Here is a 17468-nt window from a genome sequence, read left to right as displayed (position 1 = left end):
ATATAAACATGAAGGACCACGTCAATGTACAGTGGAGGAAGACCATGATTTCAAAAAGATACAGACACCTTATTTCACATGAAGTTTTATTTTTTTAATCTTATAAGGATAGACTTACATAATAATTATAAAAATTACTTACAGAATTAAGTAACAGGTTTTAAAATGTGTTTATACTTCTAAATGCAAATAAAATGAACTATCTACAATGTTTAGAAAAAAAAAAAAGCGGTCCAACAGAAGCCGTTTACCTACACGTAAAGAACATGTAACTTGAACTATACATGTATCTGCAACAATCATCAAATTGCACTGAATTTTTTCTTTTTTTTTTTTAACAAAGTAATTAAAGAGCAACAGCATCTCAAAGGGACCATATTTGTCATTTTCCATTCTCTTCACATAGTCTAAAGTGTGCAATGAACAGGAAAAAACCCTTTTCTCTCCAATTCCATATGTACAAGGTTGAATCAGATATGTATAATTAGTATGAAGTTTCTCTCTCTCTCTCACACACACACACACACACTTCGATGCCAGACTTACATTAACAATTCTGTCCCAAGCATGTAAGGCCTTTTCCTTCTGTCAATTATTACTGTCTTAATTATGGGACTCCAAACACACACACACACACACACACACACACACACACACACACACACACACACACACACACACACACACACACACACACACACACACACACACACACACACACACACACACACAGTCCTGTTGAGCAACAGGGGGCACAAGGCAAAAAAACAAAACAAAAAAGATATGATATGATCCCTCAAATGCTGTCTAACACTGGTACCTTGCCGTTTAGTTGGCACTCCACATAAAAGACCAGTGCATTTGATCCGGTAGAGCATAGTAGAAAATAAAATACTTTTACTTTAGAAATGGGAAAAAAGTAAAAATAAAACAAAACCAAGAAATTCACAATTAGCAACACAATAAACTTTCTTTTAGGGAACGAATAAATGAAATAAAGACAGGTACACATGCATCACACTAACATACAGTTACATCTCTACTCATATCATGCAAAAAGAATGGCCTAGCGTTCATATTTTTGTTTAAATTTCCCACGTCGACCTGACATCAAACACGATACAATACTACAGTAGGTAAATGTAAATAAAAGGCCAATCCATCGAACATGTCTTTTCTGGGTGTCTGTTTGCATAATGACACGTCCATATGCCACTTATAGTATTATAAAGACAGAATCCACCCCCCCCCCCAAAAAAACCCCCCACAAACAAAAAAACAAACGAAAAAAAAACCATTATATGCATACATAGCTGCAACAGTTACAGAGAGGCATTACCATTTTCTTACAGAGCTCAATCTCCCTTTAAGTAATCCAACACAACAGTCCAAAGATATAACCATGGACAATTTCCTCCACAGTGAGAATCACAACGGTTTAACGGACATGGTTCTTTTTTGGTAAGTTAAGCAGGTTGTCTGCCTTAAGGTGTCAGGGTCAATAGCGGGAGAACTGAAGACATCTCCAGGAAACACGGAAATACGCGCGCGCGCGCGCGCGCACACACACACACACACACACACACGCGCGCGCACACGGCATCAGCTCAACTGTCTATAGGCTGAAATGAGGCCAAGTGCCTACATGCAACTGAACGCTGCTAAAATCATAAGCTTTAAAAAAAAAAAACCTGCAGTGGGCTGAACACTCATGAAGGAGGAACATGAGATAATGAAACACACACACACACACACACACACGCACGCGCACACACGGCTATGAGTGTGTGCTACTTTAAACATTGTAACATTCCTGAGAGGGGGCCCTCAGGTCACCTTGATTATAGATCAGAAACATACAAAATAATCAATCAATCAAAATACTGGAACCAGACAATCATTTACAGTGAGACACACACATTTAAACACAGACTGGGGGGGGGGGGGGGGTGAATGAGGGATCTACCCCTCATAAAATGAGATCAGAATGGGCTGTAAATGCATTACAATGCAGTTCCTGCACACCACTGAATTATTGCTGCATTGACTTTGTGTTTTGTAGTATATTTATAGAGCATGTTGAAATACTCTATAATAACTCTAAAATAATGTTCTAGTCTTGTTCTCTTGAAAATAAAGAATACACTAAAAATGTATTATAACCTCAGAAACCATTTTACCTGTCATAGTGAAAAGAAATACATTTTAAAATTAAGTTTCAGAAGATCACCAATGTATCATTACACCAATGAAAATAAATGTAAATTGGAAATACACTTAAAATACAATAATTATGAAGCCACAGCTGTACAACAGCAGAATTTCCCCAAGACCTGTGTAAAAGTTGTCAGTCTAACAAAAGATCTGTGTAATGGAGTCAGTCAAACAAAGACCTGTGTAAAACAAAGACCTGTGTAATGGAGTCAGTCAAACAAAAGACCTGTGTAATGGAGTCAGTCAAACAAAGCTCAACCATGTTTAGTTCTAAATAGCTTCCAAATAAGTGACCAAATTTGATTAATTACATATCCTCCAGAAGCAGATAATCAAGTGCTCCAATGTCATAGTAGGTCAAATAAGAGTTCAAGATAGTCATTTAATAACCATCATTAGCGTTTAATCATGTGGCAAGAAAAAGGAATCTAATTCACAAACAAACAAACCAAAGAATCAAAACAGAATAACAAAAAGAATGCAAGAAACCGCCATGCATTACAAATATGCATCATCTAAAACAGATGAAGACTAAAATTTAGTAAGTGTGAAATGATTTTAAGAGAGTGCCCAAATCATCCCATTGATGAACGCTGCTTGGGTTCACTGTGCAAAGCGAATAGAAAGAGATGTTGGGTGACACAGCAAGACTAATCCGAGCTCTGGAACCATTCTTCGGGCTAAGTGCCATTCTGTCAGTCTAATCTGCCCCAATTCAAAACAAAGGACATGTTAACTCTTTTAGACAGAGAACTGATTCTGATTCCCACCCCAACCTTTGCTAGAGAACATGATATATGCTCATTTTCTTCACTGGTAATCAACAGGAATGAACAATACTAAAAGACAACCATTAAGCTACTTTTGTTTAGGGAATATCATGTTGAACACAGTTATCCCTTCAACTGGAAAAATAATAAAAAGAGACTTAACTAGTGGCAATCCAAGGCTCCAGTGAAATATCCATCGCTACGTCTCCGTATGGTGGTATAAGAAACGTTCTGCGAGAACTTTTGGCAGAGTTTGTGGATCACATCCGAAGTCGTTCTCTTGACTTCCTTTCTTTCTCTCTCTCTCTATCACTCTCTTTCTCTCCCTCCACCCGCCCCCCTCCACTGACTTCCATGTGCCCACCTACGACGTTTTCACCAGGTCGTACACGTAAATGTGAAAGTCGTCGTCGAATTTGATGAAGTAGACGGAGGGCTTGGCTTCCACCTGGTGGATGACCATGCCAGTCCGTTTGGAGCCGTCCTCTTTGGCGTACTCCACCTGCTTGCCGACGAGACTGTCCACCACCTCTCCGGGCTCCCGCTCAGCTGGGGGAGAGTCATCTGGAACGCCACATGAGAAAGGACGTTACAACCCTAACAGGTGAGCGAGAGACTTCCGCAGAGCCACTGCAGCTGGGCGCCTGAGCAAGCCTCTTAGCCCAGAGAGAATCCCAGATTTCAGGTGGTACCCTATCTGATCTCCAGGTGGCACTGCAGAGGTGCAGCCCTTAGCAACTACATACAATATGCAGCCAGAAGGTAGAAAAAGAGACTGCATCAAAGCACCAGCTTTAATCGGAGAAAGCAAATAAAAAGACAGCTTACTTGAGTCCGGCATGATCCTCAGGTCTCCGTCCTTGTAGTCGTCGAGGAGCTGGTACATGTAGAGTACGGGGTCCTTTTCGTAAGTGATGTAGAACCACGTGTTCATGATGGGCGCTCGTGCCAGGACCATGCCCCTCCATTCGTCCTTTGAGCCTTCTTCGGTCTCAAACATGTGCTCGACCGCCTTGCCTATCATGGTGTCGGCTAGGTGGGCATCGCTGATGCGTGTTGAAGCTGATGGGCAGAGGGATCGGGAAGCATTACATGAGAACGGGGCTCAAGGTCAGAGACCTGGCGCCGCAGATTCATTACCACAAAATCTAAAAGACATTCACGAAGATTCACCACAGCAGGGACAATGACAAAAAACAAGCAAACAAAAAAATTGGCATTCACAGGCAAATGAACAAAAAACAAAAAAAAAAAAAAAACCCCCAACAAGGCCTACCTACACGGTCCGGGAGGACTTCCAGCCCCTGCACCCGCTCGTCCTTGTGCAGCTCTAGCCCATAAACGCAGTCAAAGCCGTCATACTTTATCAGGTAGAGCGACGGGTTAACGGGCACCTGGTCCAGCACTGTACCCTTCCACTGGGATGCTGCCCCGCTACCCTCCTTCCAGATATGCTGGATGCGGCAGCCCACTATGTTCCGCCGGGGCTGGGACACCTTGGTGGGCCCCACGCTGCTCTTGTGTTTCCTGCGAAAACATAGAAACTGCCTGGTGTGCGCTTGGTCTATGCTGCAAATCTGGTGAAAAGCCACCCTGATACGGGGAAATTTGTTTGGCTGCAAAAATAGCTGACTGGATTCCTTAAACTTGTCAATGACAACGTAAGGCATAAGTTACTTTAATAGTGTATCAAAATGTTTGCACTCTCATACACACACCCCTATAAAGATCACTCGTCAAAACCCATACTGCAGTAGTAAAATAAATATTTAATAAAATTGCTCAAAGTTGCAGTATGTTTATTGTTTAGTATTAGAAACTTACTTGTGTGAATTCTTTTTCTTCATCATATTTGCAGAGACACCAGCATGTCCTTAAATAACAGAATCACAGAAAAATACAAATTTCACAGAAAAAAGTTCCCCAATGAGCAGAATGACAAACCAAACCAGAAACACTTTTACCCGCATCAGCTCTGGCTCTCTGGCCCGCGTTCTTCCCGAATGGGGTCTTCATTCATCTGGATGTAGGGGAGCAGCCCCGCTGCCGGACTAGGGTGAAAATATCAATTGTAACCCCTCTGATGAACAAAAGAGTAAAATGAGGAGGGTAGGTTCAAACTAAAGGGGGCCAGATTACAGTGTGGGAAAGTGCTGTCATATATTCCAAGGGTTTAACCCTAGCAGAGTGGAATGTGCGATTCTTGGTTTGGAGAGGACGACTGGATCATCAGAAGCCCATCCAGGGCTTGGCCAGCAGATGGCTATCCAGGCTCTTACTTTTGGGGAAGGGCTTCAAAAACCTGTGAGGAAAACAAAACACACACACAAAAAGGAACATTTATTTTATCCTCAACACTGAAATAAAACTTATTTCAAAAGGAAATGAACTTGATAACTAAATGTACTTAGCAAGACCCACCAAATCAAACTAGTCCCCTTCTGAATCAGTTCAATTCATCTAAATCTTTCACCCATAATGCTCAAAGGAACATGTTCTGTACATTTCACAGTATGTTTGTGTTTGCACTTCTAAAGTTAGATGTGCTGCTGAAATCACATTCCAAATATGTCCACTGTACACAGAATAAGCAAAGTAGTTATGCTAAGATTGTTTAATAACAGAATCAAATGTAATCTAATATCTTGCCTGGGACTATTTTACAACCGTGTGCTAACTTGAATGTTGTGCACAGGGACGTGTTGCTAAGCTTTAAACCATTACTTCAAGTAGACTGCATATAGAACTTGAACATTGATCAACACATGCAGTGTACCTTGAAAGCTGATTTTCACGGACAGGGTGTAAATCATACTTCCTCAGACCCAGGCATAAGGCCACAAGTAACTTAATTTGTTAAAGCTTGCAAGATAGCCATCAAACTAACACGTAAATGATAGTTTCATGTTTAAACCTTTGGATGTTAAAATATTCTTTAACAATTCACATAATAATCTGACAGAATTAACTGTGAAAATCAATGGTACTATTTCACTTCCAAAACACACAGGCAACCACTAGCAGTTTTAAACTTAGTGAAACATATGCTGCTTATGTGTGCATCTTACCATGAACTGACATATGTGATGAAAATGGGATTAAGAAATCCCTTACAGTGCTGTTTTTTAGTCTTACTGATTAGAAAGCCTTCTCTCTCTCTCTCTCTACATGGTGGCCACAAACATTCAGAGTTACTCAGTAATTGGATCAGACAAGCATCGACATGACACATACATTATTTAGTCAGCTAAATTGGGGGCATTACGTAACACATCAGGATCATTCTACATGATTCTACAGGATCATTCTAGTTCATTGCTAGTGCAGTGTTACCTTGTTACAAAATCACACAACATAGACAAAAACATAAAATGGTGGCCATGTAGTTTGTTTTTCCAGGTCATCAATTCTGAATGTCATATCAAGTACAGCTGGTTAAGATTTTGCGTTACAAGTTACCGTGAGCAACCAACAGTGCTCAAACCATTAAACCTTAAGAATTATAGAATGACCAGTCTGAGACAGAGGACTTCTGTTCTGATGGGGAGAGATAACATTAGTACAGAGTACATCCCATCAGCAAAATGTCCTGTCAGAGAAATAAAACTGCATTAGGGTCTGGAAAGAATATTTTCACTAAGCCAATTTGCTCAAGATAAAAGAACACATTTCACAGACAAGACTGAAAATGCACACAATATGCAGGATTATGACCCGAGCCTCAGTGTCAGCTGTCTTTAGCTCTCTGAAAAGCATGTCAAAATGTCACTGGCACTACTGACCACAGTTGTGCAGTAGTTTCCAAAGAACCATGACTGGCAATGCAAAGTATCAGTAATCAGGCAAAATATCCATCAGAAATGCTTTACCACAGGATTCCCAAACTCCGATCTGCAGATAAACTAAAAACAGCCGCATACATCTCGTACATTTGTTTCTACTCATTTCCTTTCCCGAACAAAACCAAGTCTGCATGTAATTATGCTGCTAATGGCTATGGCTAATTGATCAGTAACAACACACTCACATTAATGCATTACGTAATGTTCATAGAGCAAGAATGCGAATAGTCAGGGTCTTAATGCTGGAATAAGATCAGTAAATCAAACTTTAAAACTTTCAGATGAAGGCTTTGTTTATACAATCTGATGGCAGCAGATTCAGGCTTAGACATCTATGGAAATGGGATACAAGCTGTTCACCATCACCCACCATCAGTTATCTACAAGAACATTTGTACACTTTCAATGGCTTCAGTCGTTATTTCCTTCAATGGACTCCATGACATAATCGCTAACGACTGGCCTGTGGTTTAACAGTTCATAAAAGCCAATCCACTTGAAGAGATATATATATATATATATATATATATATATATATATATATATATATATATATATATATATATATACCCAATCTTTTGATTATATATTAAATTACTACGTTGCATTACGTTAAATCACAGTAAAGAAATCCAATAAATAAAAAAATAAAAAAATTAAAAAATCATGGTTTCTGAGAAGGCCACATGTTTCCTGTACATGCTAGACGTGGACAGGGCCTGCGTAAACCTGCGCTGCTGCCGTAATTGATCAATTAATCCTGTAGAGGTGCCCTACAAAACGCTCAGCGGACCGTCGTGAGACACTAATTAACTGGCGCGGCTCCCCCGCCCCCTTGGAGCGAAACATGGTTTCCTACGAATGATTCATCCCGTCGTATGCAATGGTTTCAGGGTGCAATCTGACCCAGTGTTTCAGGCCGGTGTTTCTGACTGTAGCCATCCAAGAACGAAGAGGCGCTCACCTTAAATTTCAATTTGGCGAAAGCGTTCAACAATGCAGTAAGATCAGTTGGCCGGATTGCGTTTCAGTGTTGCCCGCAAAAGGCAAACGTGGCTAATAGAGAGCATTAAAGTTGACAAGTTACTTTACCGTCTCATAAAACGTCTGCGGCCCAACATTTGCCTCAGTTTAATTTACACAAGAGGTAAACTGGCAACTTGTTACAGAGAAAGTTTTTATAAATGTAGTGTCCTAGAAGACGACCGACGGAGGAAAAATTCAATTTGGATTACTAGCTAGCTAGCGTTAGCTAACCTTAGCTAATTCACATGAACGAAATACATTTAAATAATTCCGCTATGAAAGTTCGTTGTGGTAGAACCAGTGTGTGCAGAGGAGTTGTCTTCTTTGACAAAGACGCATACAATAAATGTCATAATTATTACAAGTGTTTAAAATCACCTGTCTGGCTTTCTAAGCTAACGTGGGCTAGCAACCGTTTAATACCAAACATTCGTCAAACGAGCGGCTAGCTAAGCTAACTATGCAGCAACGACTACCTTACCTAACCTTGTCGTCTGCGGAGGCTGTAGTCATTGTAGGGGGACCCCCAAAATACTGTTACCCACATTTGAAACAGCTAAATGGCGTCGATAAACTGCATAAGCCAACATGTCTAGCTAATAATAATAATAATAATAATAAAAAAAAAAAATCACAGACGCTAGCCAGCTATCCTACCTAACCAGCCGTGTCAGCCATGTTGCCTCACTATTATTTACAATCCCCGCAGCAGAGGAGAGCAGAGAAGCGGTCGCAGCCGAACAAAGGAGGGACTGTACCCTGCCTGACAAGAAACACATTTCAAATGAAAACACGAACGTCTGGATCAAGCCTTCAGACCACCACTGCACGCCTGAAAACCCCTTCTCTCGCCAGCAGCCTGCTCCGCGCTTCTCACGCAAGCACCAAAACACCTGCACGTTGGACGTTTTTGTCAGCTTACCCCTTTTTTTTATTGCAAATTTTTACAGAAAGCTACGGGGAAAATTCCTCTCCTGCTCTCCCCCGTCTCCTCAATCAGCCACCGTTTGATGAGCATAGGCGGCCCCAACTGCGGCCGAGCCTTCCCCTCCCCTTCTCTCGGCTAAATAGTGCTACGCTGTCGGAGAGGTCTGGCGCAATAAACCAAGCCTTCCTGCGAAATAGTGAGACGCTGTACATTTTCCATCTTTTCCCCCCTCTGCTCTAAACTTGAGGGCACAATCGCATGTGCTTGCGCAGACACTGCGACAGGGGAGCAGGGAAGGGGGTGCCACCCCCCCCAACCCTTATTGTCTGATTTCAGTCATATTCTGTGGCAGCTCATAATTCTGTTTACATAAATAAATAAGTAAACAAATAGATATATCGCTGAGTAGCTTATCATGTATATTTACTGTAGTTTACGAAATAGAGATAATCCCTTTGTTAAAACTTGGAGAATGTGTGTGTGTTTATTCAGTCTCAACCAGCTAACAGGATAATATATATAGATAGAATGCTGTTGTCACTGTGAAGAATTCTCTGACAGTCCATTTTGTAGCAAATTTGTAGTCAGTAGAAAATGTTTCTAAAGATAAAGTGACACATTTTAAATGAATGATCATACTAGTAACAGAACGTTGCACCCAGATTGGACAAGACAAAAAATTAGAAAACATCCACTAACTAACAAAAACAACAGCATAACATGTTCATTGACGGTAATACATCATCTTTAATTTCATAGAACCAGGTTTATCATTCCATTTATTAATACTTAAACACACAAAAAAATATGCCTGAAGAAATTGCCTGAAGGTTATTTGTGACTGTGGAACATGAACTGTTTTTTTTTTTCCCCCCACAAATGTATTTATTAGCAGGATCAGTTTTTATTATGTGTTTATAAAAAGATTTGATCAAAGAAAAAATATATGGAAGACTAAATGTACAATAATGTAGCTTTGGGAGATTGACTGATTAGCAATGTCCTCTTCCATGTGGTTTTTATTAAAAATTTTTACATTTATTTTTTTGGGGTGTGGGGATCCTGAGGTTTAAAGGTAGTTTCCACATCAGTACAGCCAGAAGTACACACACACTGTCAGACTACTTTTGTTTGGTTACATAAGGCAAATTTACTGTTCAACAAAACTAATAGTAATTATGCAAATATAAGATCCGTGTGTGCATGCATGTCTACTGTGATTAAAATGCAGAATGAGAACTAAACACACAAAAATGACAGTAAAGAAGTGCAACGGAAAACAAAACTCGGCCCCTCTCCTTCGGTTGCCATGGAGACAGTGTCTTCACATGCCTTTGAACTGCTGCATAATGGACAGGAGGTGCTCACTGCGTTTTTGGATGTTACATTGCTCTTCTTTCAGCTTCTCCTGCTCATGAAGCACTTCCTCCTATAAGGAACATTGACCCCTGACCACAGTCACTGGTTTATGGTATTCTTTATTAGAATGAATATTAGCTAAAACTATTTTTGAACTGGTACATTGCACCATTTATCATCATTCTTATTCTTTTGTTGACAAATGATTGATAATTAGTTAAGTATGAGGTTCAGCAAAGTATGGTGTAGGATATTCACTGGGGCAGAGATGTGTCTGCCTAGTGAGACGTTGGAACATATAAATAGTAACCCTCCTGTGAAACATGGCCTGAGTGTATACTGAGGAACTGTTTGTGGTCACACACCCTGAGTTTACACAGCTCCTTCCTCTCCTTGTCGTTTTCCTCTGCTCGAGCTTGAAGCCAGGCCTCATTCTGAGCTTTGTGCCTCTCCAGCATTTCCTGAAGTTCCTGTTCAACAAGAACCACAAGCCCAACTTCCTTCATCCACTGTATTAAGACAACATAAACAAAATATAAAATATACGAAATATAAAATGTATGTTTTGAGAGAAAAATGCTAATCAAGTAAAAATTATTTGTTCAGGATAATTAGAAGTAAAGTTGTTTCAGGTACGTAGTTACACAGATGAACACAAATTAATACAGCACACCTGTGTCTGCCTCTGGTGAGATTCATCGTAAGCCTGTCTTTCACACTGCAGTGCTTTTCCTGCTTGTGAAAGCTCTAACCTTTCCCTATTTCCAGAGAAGAAAACAAACAAAACCAAACAAAAAAAAAGTTTATTAGCAAAAAAAAAAATATCTGCAAGTTGCTAGATATTACTTCACTTGTAGTTTGGCACACGGATGAACCTTTTAGGAAAATCTCACATTTCACTAAGTTTGTCTCCTCACCAAATACTTACTAATCTATTAACTGTCTCATTTATTTTTCTTGAGTTTGTCATCCACCCAGTGTATTTGTATCTGATTCAGTACCTGTCTAGTTTTCGGAATTCCTCATCTAAAATTGTAAAAGCTTTCTGGATCATGTTCACGGCCTCATCACGAACCATGGTGAAATCCCGAAAAGCTGTGATCTAGACAATGCAAAGCACTGGTTTTAAAATATGTTCAATTGGTCTTCCTGATGGAGACAAAATCAAAATATTGCTGATACTGCTCAGGATGCAATTAAGATTATACTGTAAAGAGCGCAGACCAAGGAAAAGCACTTTCAGACTCCCATATACACACACTGATCAGTCATGACATTAAAACTACTTGCTTTTGTGCTTGTGTAGATTGTGTAGGTCCCCACCCAAAGCAGCTCTGACCCATCAAAGCAGCATGGACTCCGCAAGACCTCTGAAGGTGTCAACTGGTATCTGGTACCAAGGTGTTAGCAGCAGATCCTTTAAGTCCTGTAAGTTCCTCGATGGAGGCCTCCATGGATCAGAATTGTTTTTCCAGCACATCCCATAGATGCTCAATCGGATTGTGATTTGGATATTTTGGAGGCCAAGTCAACACCTTGAACTCTTTGACATGTTCCTCAAACTATTCCTGAACAGTTTTTGCAGTGTGACAAGGCATATTATTCTGCTGAAAGAGGCCACTGCCCTTAGTGAATTCCATTGCCATGAAGGAATGTACTTGGTCTGCAACAATGTTTAAGTAGGTTGTATGTATCAAAGCAACATTCACATGAATGTCAAGATCCATGGTTTCCCAGCAGAACAGCCCCAGCAGAACAATGCCAACTGCCTCTGCTGCCTTGCCTTCTTCCCATAGTACATCCTGGTACCATCTCTTCCCCAGGTAAGTGACACATGCACACAGGCACTCAAATGTTATAAAAGAAAGCATATTTCATCAGACCAGGCCACCTTTTCCCATTGTTTCATGGTCCATCTTTGATTCTCATGTGCTCATTGTAGGCACTTTTGACAGTGGACATGGGTCAGCATGGGAACTATGCCCGGTGCAACAAGCTGTGATGCATTGTGTGTTATGACACCTTTCTATCATAGCCAGCATTAACCTTTTCAGCAATTTGAGCCTTGGGCATCCCACACCCTGTCGCAGGTTCACTAGTTGTCCTTCCTTGGACCACTTTTGGTAGTTACTAACCACTGCACATCAGGAACACCCCAAAAGACCTGCTGTTTTGGAGGTGCTCCGTTGTCTACCCATCACAATTTGGCCCTTGTCAAAGTCTCTCAGATCCTTTCACTTGCACATTTTTTTTATGCGTCCAACACATCAACTATTAGAACTGATTGTTCTTGATTGCTGCCCCCTGACAAATACAACTGTAATGAGATAATTAATGTTATTCACTTCATTTATGGTTTTAATGTTGTGGCTGATCGGGGTGTAATAAGAAACCATTATCTAGTTCCTTATTACAAGCAATCACAGCTGTAGTCACCTGTGTTGACTCTGATTTCTCTGTCCTCATGGTTAATGGAGGCTCACTCAGTTCATACTTCACGTTGGGAACTTTTGTTGGCACAAAGCTAAAAAAATGCACACGTGTATTCAATTTATATAACAGAAGAGAGCTTCCACATGAAACTAAGAATGAAACTAGATCTTCATGATCATATTTGCATAAAAAAGAAGGATTATGGTTTCACTTCCAGATAATGACATCATGCTACTTCTAATGACTATCATGATGCCATTAAAGGTTTGTAATGAATCTAAAGCAGATAAAGCAATTTATATGGTTTGAACTGTATGGTTTGATTTTGAAAAGTCGCCTACCCATTACTGACTCCCTGAAGTCCAAATTCAGACAGAATCTCCTTCATGACTATATAATAAATGTGAATAAAGAAATCAACAATGATGCCAGATATTTCCTGTTTGGCCAGTAGCATAGTGATTGCCTCTTACCTGGCTGTCTCTCTGATGGATTGATTAATTTCATTATCTTCAAATCGTTGAATTCCTGTTCTTCATTTTTTCCTCCAAACACATACATCTATAAAAGAAAAATAAGACAGCTGTATTCAACAATATCCACTGACTGCCAAGCCTGTGGGTATTATTTTAAGCCCTGTACAATGCAATCTAATTAGCTATCTTTCTTTTTCAATGAGGTGTACTCGATAAGTTAAATCAGGTTTTGTTGTGCCAGATTGGAATGAACACCTATGAACTCTGACATCGTGGGTGGTCTAAGTGCCTCTGACTTAAGTTTAATACATGCTTTGCAACACACTCAAAAATGCATGTGAAAAAACTTACATGACTGTGAAGAATGAAGGCTGTGTGACCATGGCGCCTTGATGGGGGAATTCCCACATACAAGGGTACCTTCCATTTCATCTTTGCTGGGGGGAGCATGAGACAGGGCGGACCAATGAAGTCACTTTGGCAACTGCTCAGTTAGCATTGAACACAACAGTTAAGTGCACATCTCCAGAGCCTTACCAATGCTTAGCTTGTGAATTTCATTGCTTGAAAAGACAGTTCCATCAGTGCTGGTGACTGCCCCTCCAAACAAGTAAATATCCTATGTTAAACAAACAGCATATGTATGTTGCATCACTAACTTCCATCATTAAAGGCAAATGAGGACAACGGTCACGACCCTGATGTGAGCCGAGTTTTTTTGCGGTTTACAGGGGAATGGACCATATTCCAGACCTTGTCATGGTGAGCCGTAAATGACTGACCAGCACAGGAGAGGGGGGACTCGCCCTTAACATCACATTTCTGCCAATTGAGGGTCTCTATGGAAGAGCATAGTGCGTCAAGTCAAGTACCACAGATTCAGGAAGCATCTGGTCTGGAACTGAGCAAATTCCCAGTGTTTATTGATATGGACATGATCAGTGAGCCATTTCATACATCAATCTCTTCCCTTACACTTTAATGTAGAATAAGTCTGTGATGTTAGAAGAATGGCACCTCTGGCAAATCATTCACTTCTTGTATTTTACCTGTATTTAGAATGTGAATGTCTTGTTGGTAGGACCCATCGCCTCCACATCCACCAAACAAGAAGATCTGCTCATTGACGACAGCACATGTGTGGTTATATCTACGAAAGAGATGTTCATAGTGACATGGGAAGGAAACACTGTGGAGTGCAGTGGGACAGCATGGTGGTGTCTGGAATGATGACCCTAATTCTGAGCCAAAGTCAAGAAATAGAGGCAGAATGGAAAATGGATGGTCCCCGATTACATTTTCACATGAGGTCACTAAGTAAATGATCCTCACTGCCAGGACGCCATGACAACGGCTTGCACACACTGTACCAATGAACTGATTACCCAATGTGTCCAGTGTGGGACATTGCACTGCAAAGTAGCTAATAAATCTGATTTGAATTATAATGTACCTAAACAAACTCAACATATGCAGATTACCTTTAACAGAGGATATACAGTCTGGCTCAAAACTTGGAGTCTATGAACCGTAGCTGCTGTCTTTGGGATTTTACCTTGCAGATGGTAGGGCTCCAGTTGCTTTGATAGGTGTCCAAATCATTGACACTAAATAAAAAGATTTTGCAAAACTTTGGACATATTGAGAACATCACTAACTCTAACTTCCCAAAGGATCATCTTCTTTGTAATGCAATTATACTGAAGTATACTGCATTAATCCTATATACTGTACTAAGGCTTGAGCTAACCTGCATTCATGTCAACCTGTGTAGGCTACCCCTTTATCTCTATCTGATGAGGAGCTTATGCATTCCAAACACACAACTGTCTATTTTACTGACCTGTGTTGAACATCATGAGATTGTCTGTAGGTCTTCCATCCAGAATTCCTCCATACACATATATATTATCCCCCAAGGCTGCTGAGCTGTGTCTCAGAGACTTCAAAGCTACACCACCAGTCTTCAGCTGCTCCCATCTCAGTGTCACTGAGTATGAGAAGGCCCAGTGTTATATTAAAACATGTAAACAGTAATATTATGCTGTAAATGTAAATTATGCCTACAATCCAGATTGTGCTATGAATAAAGTACTGTTTTTTTCTAAACAAAACAACATTCTCATCAATGACAACAACAAACAAACAAACACAAAGTGCAGAGTGAAGGAAAAAAAAAAACCTTTGCATTTATGGTGTCTCTTTGAGAAAAGAGGCTAAATCCTGAATCTTGAATATAACCAAACTGGGAGGCACTAACAAAGGGATTCAGTTAAAAGGCACTTATAGCACCTACCTAAAATCTTTACCTCAGCAGTTTCACACCAATTTACACCACTGGTCTTATATGACTATCATATAATTTTAACAATTGACTTACTGCTACTGGACAACTCAATGTCTTGGATGAATGAAACCTTCATAGACACACCCTAATAAAGATATATTAGCGACAACACATTGGTTAACCAGTAGTTTTATGTATGACCTCCACAGAATAAAGGTCTTTTATCAGACGGTCTACCTTAATGCCTGGCATGCAGCTTTGTTACAGTACCCTTTTTCTGATAGTATTGTCAAGACACAAAGCTGCTCACCAATGTCAAAACAATAAACCCCTGGGAGACATTCTTCTGCTTGAGGATGGCTGGAACCTCCAAATAAGTACAGTTTTCCTTTGACAACACTGTGAAGAAGAAACAACAAACCTGAGCTTTAACATTGTCACAGGTAAGGCATGTACACTCATAATGTTTTTATGTTTACCAAAGTGTGTGCCCCTCTCTTTCTGTGGGTACAACTCCATTCTGAGGCATCATCTCCCAAGTTATTCGAGTGGGAGTAACTTTAAAAAAAAAAAAAAGAAAGAAAAAAAATCACTGTTAATAACTAATTATTTTGATTTATTTTTCTTCATGTTTATATAAAGTCTAAATGGGGAGTGATTTTCAGTTCAAAATGCATTAGGTCCAGGTCTCTGCCTGTCACATGTCCCACTAATCTGGTGGACATTCGTACACACCCAGACTACTAAATTGTGCTTTTATTAGGTGCACCATTTATTCTGTTGTCTTTATCTTAAAAGAAAGCTATATATTGAATAACAAGTAATTGAAACATGAAAATGCAGTTGCTAGGGTCAGTCACATTTGTTTATTCACAAATGTTTACCTGTAATCATGTAAAAATCATTCAGATATACAGATCTGGCTTCCTGAAGAGAATACAAATAAATATAATTCACCAATTATAGTTATGGTTATGCATATGTTGAAACGTGTTCAAGTAATAACATGTATTAGTGATGTTCTGTGTTACATGCCTCAGAGTATATGGTTGACACTCCTCCATACAAGAAAGCAATGTTTCCTGCCAATGCAATGGCGTGCCCATGCCTGGATGTAAACATGGGAATGTTTAATGTGCAGGTGTGTTTAGTGTTATTGAAACAACAAAGTGTTACTAAAACAGTTTGAAGGTGCTCAATGTTTGTGTCCAAACTTTACTTCTTTATTTTTGTTCAGAAACTGTGAGGTTAACATGACTAACTGACAAAAGCTCATACCCACAAAGTAACACAGAACATACTGCATGTCATCTTACATTTGTCTCACCTTATGTCAAGTTGCTCAATAGTCAAAAATACATTTATAGCTTATGTGGTTTCTTGCACTGTATGACAGAGGTTAATGTTATTTGTATACATGAACAAAGTACAAACAAAATTCTAGCTTCAACATGGCTATCTTTAGCTATGTGATGTCTGTTAGACAATAGCATGTCAAACACTGACAGACAACACAAGCACGTTTGACCTGTTTGAGAAATGTGTGATGATGAAATGCACTTTGCAAAATGCTACTTAGTGGGCCTAAGCACCTTTTACAGAAATGCAGCCTCGTAGCTACAGAGGAAAACTAAAGAAGCAAAAACTGAATACCAAACATAGCATAGCTGCTTGGGGTAGGGGGAAATTAGATTTTTAAATTAAAAACAAAACTTTCCTTTAAAGATATTATCTCACCTTGGACTGGGTGGCACTCCTTCAATCTCCTTTTCAACCCAATGTCCACTTGCTAGTGCCATTTTGAGTTCTAAGAGAATTCCCTTAAACCTATATCCTTTTTTGCTCAATGTACTGTTTTAAAAATGTAGTCTGAATAGTAAAAAACAAAAAGGATGCATCATGTCATAGACATCCCAGTGGCTCATAGGAACATATTCATTTACAGATCTCTTGTGTGCCTGTAAAATGAGAATACCTGTTGCTTAGTGATAGTGGTAAACAAGCTGTTCCGGTCACCTCACAAGCAGGTGGAAAAAGTTAATTTGCACAACCATTTGAAATTGCTCTAGTAATTATTGCCCTATAATCTTCCAGTGTTGCAAAAGCAAATTCCCATTGATGCATGATGATATA

The 17468-nt window shown here is 39.8% G+C and overlaps 2 protein-coding genes across 4 annotated transcripts; both read right to left on the bottom strand.

The window, feature by feature from the left end:
* Window positions 1-880: 880 nt before the first annotated feature.
* On the bottom strand, window positions 881-9115 carry LOC113573313 (spindlin-Z). Of its 3 annotated transcripts, XM_027003497.2 has the most exons (7): window positions 8775-9115; window positions 5124-5286; window positions 4949-5035; window positions 4809-4857; window positions 4261-4511; window positions 3813-4046; window positions 881-3548 (listed from the first exon to the last, which is right to left on the bottom strand). In XM_027003497.2, exons 3-7 carry the CDS (start codon window positions 4998-5000, stop codon window positions 3349-3351), a joined length of 786 nt encoding a protein of 261 aa, XP_026859298.1. In that variant the 5' UTR covers window positions 5001-5035; window positions 5124-5286; window positions 8775-9115; the 3' UTR covers window positions 881-3348. The 3 variants fall into 3 exon arrangements, with proteins under 3 accessions (XP_026859298.1, XP_026859296.1, XP_026859297.1); XM_027003495.2 differs by having other exon boundaries at window positions 4949-5286; window positions 8775-9113; XM_027003496.2 differs by lacking the exon at window positions 8775-9115 and adding an exon at window positions 8334-8516 and having other exon boundaries at window positions 4949-5286.
* Window positions 9116-10104: 989 nt separating this feature from the next.
* zmp:0000001301 (tip elongation aberrant protein 1) lies at window positions 10105-17134 on the bottom strand. The gene is made up of 18 exons (XM_027003428.2): window positions 17073-17134; window positions 16371-16443; window positions 16220-16262; window positions 15815-15893; window positions 15646-15734; window positions 14892-15038; window positions 14604-14655; window positions 14098-14198; window positions 13802-13887; window positions 13586-13667; window positions 13400-13485; window positions 13046-13133; window positions 12914-12962; window positions 12576-12663; window positions 11141-11241; window positions 10813-10897; window positions 10505-10609; window positions 10105-10209 (listed from the first exon to the last, which is right to left on the bottom strand). Exons 1-18 carry the CDS (start codon window positions 17132-17134, stop codon window positions 10105-10107), a joined length of 1521 nt encoding a protein of 506 aa, XP_026859229.2.
* Between the last annotated feature and the right edge of the window lie 334 nt (window positions 17135-17468).

Source organism: Electrophorus electricus, chromosome 17 (assembly GCF_013358815.1).
Source record: "Electrophorus electricus isolate fEleEle1 chromosome 17, fEleEle1.pri, whole genome shotgun sequence".
Lineage (NCBI taxonomy): Eukaryota > Metazoa > Chordata > Actinopteri > Gymnotiformes > Gymnotidae > Electrophorus > Electrophorus electricus.
This window is presented reverse-complemented; position numbering and strand designations above follow the sequence as displayed.

What these genes read in the sequence shown, in the direction of transcription:
- zmp:0000001301 (XM_027003428.2), bottom strand. Translation starts at nt 17,134, where the DNA reads ATGGCACTAGCAAGTGGACATTGGGTTGAAAAGGAGATTGAAGGAGTG. An exon ending in AGAGAGGGGCACACACTTTG is followed by an intron (nt 15,735 to 15,814) that starts GTAAACATAAAA and finishes TCTTCTTCACAG; the next exon opens with TGTTGTCAAAGGAAAACTGT. An exon ending in GGTTTATTGTTTTGACATTG is followed by an intron (nt 15,039 to 15,645) that starts GTGAGCAGCTTT and finishes TCTCATACTCAG; the next exon opens with TGACACTGAGATGGGAGCAG.
- LOC113573313 (XM_027003497.2), bottom strand. Translation starts at nt 5,000, where the DNA reads ATGAAGACCCCATTCGGGAAGAACGCGGGCCAGAGAGCCAGAGCTGAT. An exon ending in GAGAGCCAGAGCTGATGCGG is followed by an intron (nt 4,858 to 4,948) that starts GTAAAAGTGTTT and finishes CTGTTATTTAAG; the next exon opens with GACATGCTGGTGTCTCTGCA. An exon ending in GAGGATCATGCCGGACTCAA is followed by an intron (nt 3,549 to 3,812) that starts GTAAGCTGTCTT and finishes GTGGCGTTCCAG; the next exon opens with ATGACTCTCCCCCAGCTGAG.